This window comes from Melopsittacus undulatus, chromosome 2, assembly GCF_012275295.1.
Source record: "Melopsittacus undulatus isolate bMelUnd1 chromosome 2, bMelUnd1.mat.Z, whole genome shotgun sequence".
NCBI classification, from domain to species: Eukaryota; Metazoa; Chordata; class Aves; order Psittaciformes; family Psittaculidae; genus Melopsittacus; species Melopsittacus undulatus.
Genome location: NC_047528.1, coordinates 82,642,889 through 82,649,675, shown reverse-complemented (window position 1 = coordinate 82,649,675; position 6,787 = coordinate 82,642,889). Strand labels below are relative to the sequence as shown.

The window sequence follows — 6,787 nt, the reverse complement described above, 5'->3', positions numbered from 1 at the left end:
GTTTATATGAAAGTGCCTGTTGTGCTATTTGTAAAAAATATATCTTTGGAGTCCAATCATGAAGAGATGCTCAGACAGAAATGACTATATGACTCAACCTACTCAAGCTCACAGGGTAAGGCTGACTCACATGGAAAATAAATTGTTCAGATCCATCTTAAAGTTACTTCATTTCTAAAAAATCCAAAGCACTCAATGGTGTTTGTTTAAAAAACATGCATACTTTTCCTGAAAGAAAATGCAGCTTTCCAGGGGTAGTTCAGATATTCCTTGGTAGAAGATACTGATGGAGCAGATACAAAAGGTTGCCTGCAACTGACTACTTTTTCTAAATCTGGGCCAAGGTTCTTCCAGCTCACATGAAACATGTTTCTGTTTTAGCTCATATGCAGCAGCCAGAAGTAGTTCTTTATTCTCTGTAGTGATTAAGTGCTCCTCTCTGCTGTACCCACTTGTACTTAGCTCAGCTGAGAAACCAAAGGTGCTTTTTTTTTTTTTTTCATTTAAGAGTAAAATCAGATTTGGACAATCACTATTCTCCTACTCTTCCTGTGTAAACATCAAGGCCTGCCAGGTTATTTCCGTGCTTAAAGAGTCCCTATGCCACTTGAAGAAAATGGGTCTCAGAAAAGTGGGTATATAAGTCTAGGAGGAAAGATTCACATCAGGGCAAGCAGAGCCTGAGAGGAAAATGGGCGTGTTTTAAACTGATGGATGGAACAACATATGATCAGACAGATGGGCCTCTCACTGTAAAGCAGAAGAAGGGGATTGTTCATGGTGGATGGTTTCACAGGGAATTCACATGGATGCTGTGGGAATATCAGCCCAAGGGCACCCTGATGGAGGGAGATTGTACCCAACCTCACAGAGCCACTCTAATGTTTTTGGAGAACAGAAGGTTGCATGGAGACCTCATAGCAGCCTTCCAGCATCTGAAGGGGGCCTATAAGGATGCTGGGAAGGGACTCTTCATTAGGGACTGTAGTGGCAGGACAAGGAGTAACAGGTTAAATCTTAAACAGGGGAAGTTTAGATGAATATAAGGAAGAGCTTTTTTACTGTAAGGGTGGTGAGGCACTGGAATGGATTGCCCAGGGAAGTTGTTAATGCTCCATCCCTGCTGGTATTCAAGGCCAGGTTGGACAGAGCCTTGGGTCACATGGTTTAGTGTGAGGTGTCCCTGCCCATGGCAGGGGGTTGGAACTAGATGAACTTCAGGTCCTTTCCAATCCTAACTATTCTATGATTCTATGATTCTATGATTTAATCTGAGCAAGAATATGTTCCTACATCCCCACACAGTAGCACTAAGGTGTTACTTAGGCACATGTGGCATCGCTCCTTAGGACAGGTATACTGAAAGCCCTTGGTATCATTAGTGGCGTCTCTTTTTTCTCCTCCTGCTTGGATTTTATTATCCGGACCAATTCTGCCCTCACCCCAGTACACCTCTCCTTTCTCCTGCCTCAGGCCGCTTGGCTACACACTGGAAAATCAGCGGGGCCAGTCATGACTTTTGTGACGAGAACCCGCGGCGGTCTAGAGGTCGGCGGCAGCTTGCTCAGACGGCGACCTGAGCTGCCTTCATCATCCTGCTCAGCCCTGCTCCAAGGCACCCGGCATAATATAAACCTGGCCGGGGCTGCCGGCAGGGGCGGCCGGCTCGCCTGCTCCCTCTAGATATCGCTGTCTCGGCAAACGAGGAGGAGGAGGGTTTTCTTTCATTCTATCCCCCTCTCTCTTTTCCAGCCAGTAAAGTGTCTGCCCCTCTGAACCACCGGTACACGCCTGCGGCTGCACACACGCACGCACACACACACACACACAAAGAGCTGGCGGCTATAAATAAGTTACGAGCCAGGCAGAGGACGAGCAGTGCACGCACCCCGGCGGGCCGAGGCAGCGGGGACGATCCCGCTCAGCGGGATCCCGCTGAGCTCCTCTCAGTTCTGCCGGTGCAGTACACTCGGGTGTTATGGCGTGCGTGCAGCGTAGCTGCCGCTGCTGCGCGGACAGCCGGCGGCACAGCAGCATCCTCTACAACATCCTCAGAAGCGAGGAACGGGCGGCACCGCCGCCGGGGCCGGGGCCGAGGCTGAGGCGAGGGCAGGGACAGGCGTCCCGCAGCTGCCCGTGTGGGTCGCGGCGGCGGGTGGCCCTGAGGAGCCCGCAGGTGGCCTGCAAGGCGGCCTCGGCAGTGCTGGTGAAGACGCTGCGCTTCGTCCAGAATGTGCCCTGCTTCCAGGAGCTGCCCCTGGAGGAGCAGCTCCTGCTGGTTCGCAGCTGCTGGGCTCCCCTGCTGCTCCTGGGTCTGGCGCAGGACCGGGTGCACTTCGAGACGGTGGAGAGCGCGGAGCCCAGCATGCTGCAGAGGATCCTCACCACCCGACGGCAGGGCGAGCAGTCCCCGCCGCGGGGACCGGCGCCGGGCAGACCGCACCACGGCCAGCACCTGCCCTCGACCAGCGAGATTCAGGCTATCAAGGGTTTCCTGGACAAGTGCTGGAGCCTGGATATCAGCACCAAAGAGTACGCTTACCTCAAGGGGACAGTGCTTTTCAACCCGGGTGAGTGACCAGCAGCGGTGGTGGGGCGGCGGGGGGGTCTCTCTCCCTTAGGGAGCCATGGGGGTAGCGGGAAGCGGGATGATGGGGTGAACCCATCTCTGTCGCCAGCGTAGAGGGGGTGACCCGAGGCTCTTCCTCAGGGGGAAAGAGGTGGCGGGGGAGGGATTCGCGGAGCAAGTTTTCACCCACTGTTCTGTGTCAGGGCTCCGACTGGCGAGCAGGGAGCCGTTCACAGCCGCGCCGCCTGCCGTTATAGGGTGGAGGGGGTCCGGCTGCTGCTGGACGGGGTGTCCCAGGGGATGGCGCCTTCCACTGAGTCTTTCCGCGAACTAAACAAACCCGCGGCAGTCGCCTACTGAAGCGCCAGCTGCGCTTCCCGGTTTGTTTCGGAGCCGGGCGCCTAGCGGGGTCTCCTTAGGGGCGGCGGCTGGAGCGGGTCACCGGCCCCAGGGTCGAGCTGGCTCCCCCAGCAGAAAGCAAGAGAAGTCCCAGTGCCTCCAGGAACAAAGTGCTGTTTCGGCTTTGTGTGTAGTATTTATGATGTGGGATTCCTCCCCCAAACCCCCATCTCTCTTTGAGGAGACTTCCGTAAATGGAGTTCTAATTGAGTGATTGATTGCCATGTCGTGCCTTACCTAAAGGATAGCTTACGGGCTGGATGTGGCATTTCCCCAAGTATGCACTACTGTGTAAGGGTGGGACGGGGCTCTTTCTGCCCCCCCCCTGTGAAACTGTTAGGCTGAAAGGGGAGATTCTGCACTCCCCGTCCTTCAGTATCTTTATTGCGGTTCACCAGGAAACTGTCATACGTTGGAGTTAATGCTTCTTGACACCTGAAACCTGGAGATATTCAGAAACAGTTGTCAGAAGATACTTAAATGTGAATAATGCACTTTGTTGAAGTGAGCAAGTTGATGAGTTATTTTTATTGCCTTCCCCACTGTTTACAGATTGCATTTACCACTATAAAGGTGTTTTGGAGAGCATTCTGCAATTAAAGTTTTCGCTTATCAGTTAATTTATTCAACACTTAAGAGAATTTATGCAAACATATTTCAAGTTTCTGCAGTGAAGAACAGTATGGAGTATCTGGAACATAGACATAAGATTCTAAACTGCCCTATGAAATTTGACATGTTGATTCTGCATACAAGAAGTCCTCTAGCAACTGCATTTGCTTCAGTCCTTGAGTGATAAACTCAGTCTGTAAGCTGTTAGCAGTTTTTCAGTAAAAGTAATATTGTTTTACAAACAAAACCTATGTAAACGAAATAATTTGTTCTTCTTTTCAGATCTACCTGGACTGCAGTGTACACAGTACATTGAAAGACTGCAGAGGGAAGCACAACAAGCTCTAAATGAACATGTCAGACTGATTCACAGAGGTGATGAAGCCAGATTTGCCAAGCTGAATGTTGTTCTATCTTTGCTGAGATCTATTAATGCTAATGTGATTGCTGAATTATTCTTTAGGCCCATCATTGGGGCAGTGAACATGGATGACATGCTTTTGGAAATGCTTTGTGCAAAATTATAAGGACCTGTAAAATAATGAAAATAAGTCCATTGCGAAGGAAGCCCTAGAGCAGAATAGTGTAAAGTACTGTAAATAAACTAACTTATTGTTTTTACATAGATAGTATTTTTGTATTCCATAATAAAATATTCTTCAGGTTCTGAGATTAATTTTTATTGAACACAGTGGTTTTGGAATAAGAGTGCAGTCATCAAAACAAGCTTTAAAGTTGTGGAGAATGTTCATATCCAAAGTCAACTGGCTCTTCTTTTACCATGTCTCTGAATAAAGGTCACAGTTACTATATTGTACTTTCAAGGTGAGTAATTCCTGCTTTTTAAAAGTAAGCGGCAGTTTAGGTTTACATTTTAAATGTAGTTGACATACAGAAAGGAGCAATGAAAAAGCCATTTACTTTGCATATTTCAGTAACATCAGAAGAGTCACCGTTCTACTCCTAGTTCAAATACTGGCTCTATCAAAGGCTTTCTGCAGTCAGTGAACTGCTTCTATTGACTTCAACAGAATTGAAGTATTTGAAGAATAGTAAGGAAACTATTCCCCCAAGGTTTTCTTCCATATGGGGAAGATGTGTTAGGAATATTTTGAGGCTTAAGGTAGCTTGGTCAACTCTGATATGTACAGGAAAACATTCCATTCAACACATGTTGGGCTCAAGGAGAACAAAGTGGCTCTATTCCCCAAAAGAATGAAAAAAAGAAAAACACCTCTAAAAATACCTGAACAGCAAATGCTGAATAGGTTCAGGAGAACTGCAGGTGGACTCCACACTTTGCTTTTCACCTTGGTAATTTCTAGCTGGGATTTCCATAGCCAGGTTCTTCAAACTACTTTTTCCAATGGAAATACAAAATTACTTCTGAGACATGGTGTACCACTGACACGTCATTCAGAATTTGTTCAACTAGCGTGCACATGTTTAAGCATTGAGCTTCTACATTTATTTGCTTTTGTCTTGGGCTAGATCCTTTCTCCCAAGAAGTTGTGTTTTTGTTGAAAAAACTCTTTTAAGCATAAAATCAGAAAGGGAAAATCAGTTATTTAAGGAGTACTTTTTCATGGTTTTCTTTCCTTTTCATGCAATTTTCTCTCCCTTTCCCTGGGGAATACTGTTAAAGAAAGGAGAAAGAAGTGTGAAAATGTTCCCAAAGAAACAGGTATTGGTAATTCTATGTATCATTTACATATATAGTAACCACTATCAGCAAGAGTGTTTTTTAAAACACTATAAAGTTGAAGCAGTTACTCTCCTTAATAAGAGATGTGTGGGGGATTGAGGAACACATTTGAAGGTCTTTCTTTTGCTGCCATCTTGCACAGAGGATAATCACAAGTCCTACATTCAGCTAGGGAGTTGGGAAGACTGTTGCTCTCCTGTGCCTACCCGGGTATAAGTTATAGAGAATGGTAGCCAAAAATTACAGGGGAACAAGTTCATCCATAAGTACTACCACTGAGGTTTGTATTACTGTGTCAGTATCTCATCATGGACTGGGATACTGTCACAGAGCAAAAGAAACAAAGCAAGAAATACAACTCCCATCTTAAAAAGTAATGGTGGAGCCTAAATGCACACTCTTCTGGTGCTCATGTAACTCTGGGTAAGGTTGTGTGCTCTGAGGAGCTCCCCAAAAATTCCAAAGAACACAAAGCATCTAAGTTCTCTTCATTACCAGTCCATGCTTCAGACCCACTCAGATCATAATAGAGCAGCTTTAGTCTTTATGTTATGTTGATGCTTTCATATGCGTGTACAAAACATATAGCAAATATAAACATACACACTCATATATGAACATATATATACGGATAATATATCCTGTGTATGTATAAATGTTGTGTGAGTTTTCAATAGCTTCTGAGCTTATCCAAGATCTCTGTAACATAAGTATGGGTATATGTTTCCCTCCTTCACTGTAAACAACATATGATCTTACAACAGTTACCTTTCATGGATGCCTGACAAAATCTCTTTTTACAAAAGCATAAAGCATGATGATAAAACATTTAAATGGTGGTTAGTGATGCATGATGAATCTTGGTAAGGACTAAAAAAATTCAACAGCCTCAGACTAAAACAACTTCATCATCACTGAGAATTTGTTAACACACATACTACTGTTCAGACTTTTCTGCTGGGTGGCAGAAGAGACTTGTTGGCAGCACTCCTAACAATTAGCTATAATAGCCAAACCATGGCCACAGGCAAGGATTTTCAGCTGAACAGTCACCTTGAGACTGTTTGGATCTATTGTGCCACTAAAATACAAATGCTTTCATCACTCAGGTGGACCTGCTCACATCTCTAGGTTTGATAGCTGAACAAATTCTGTGTTCTGCTCAATTTTCTGAAGTTGTCATGAAAAATATTGCTTTCGTGCACAACGAATCCACCTTGAACTCACTATAACCCATTTCTCTTGGACCAGCAATACTGTTAGTCATGTTGCTGTTGTCTATTTAAATGGAAGCACCTGGAAACAATAAGTAGGAAATCTGAAAGGAAAAACTAATTTATCAAGGCATTCTGCAGAGAACTGGCAAAAAGAAGTATCTCTTCACAGGTCAAATGAACAAGAATGACAAAACAAGAAATTAAAAAAAGACTCATAGGAGGAGCCAAGCTGAAGATGAGGAGAACCAAGCAGGAATGGGGGAGAAGAGACTGGTATGGTTCTAG

General features: G+C 45.6%; 1 protein-coding gene across 1 annotated transcript; it reads left to right on the top strand.

Annotated features, from left to right (window-relative positions):
- Positions 1 to 1,978: 1,978 nt before the first annotated feature.
- On the top strand, positions 1,979 to 4,390 carry NR0B1 (nuclear receptor subfamily 0 group B member 1). The gene is made up of 2 exons (XM_005151494.2): positions 1,979 to 2,570; positions 3,863 to 4,390. Exons 1-2 carry the CDS (start codon positions 1,979 to 1,981, stop codon positions 4,105 to 4,107), a joined length of 837 nt encoding a protein of 278 aa, XP_005151551.2. The 3' UTR covers positions 4,108 to 4,390.
- The last annotated feature ends 2,397 nt before the right edge of the window (positions 4,391 to 6,787 follow it).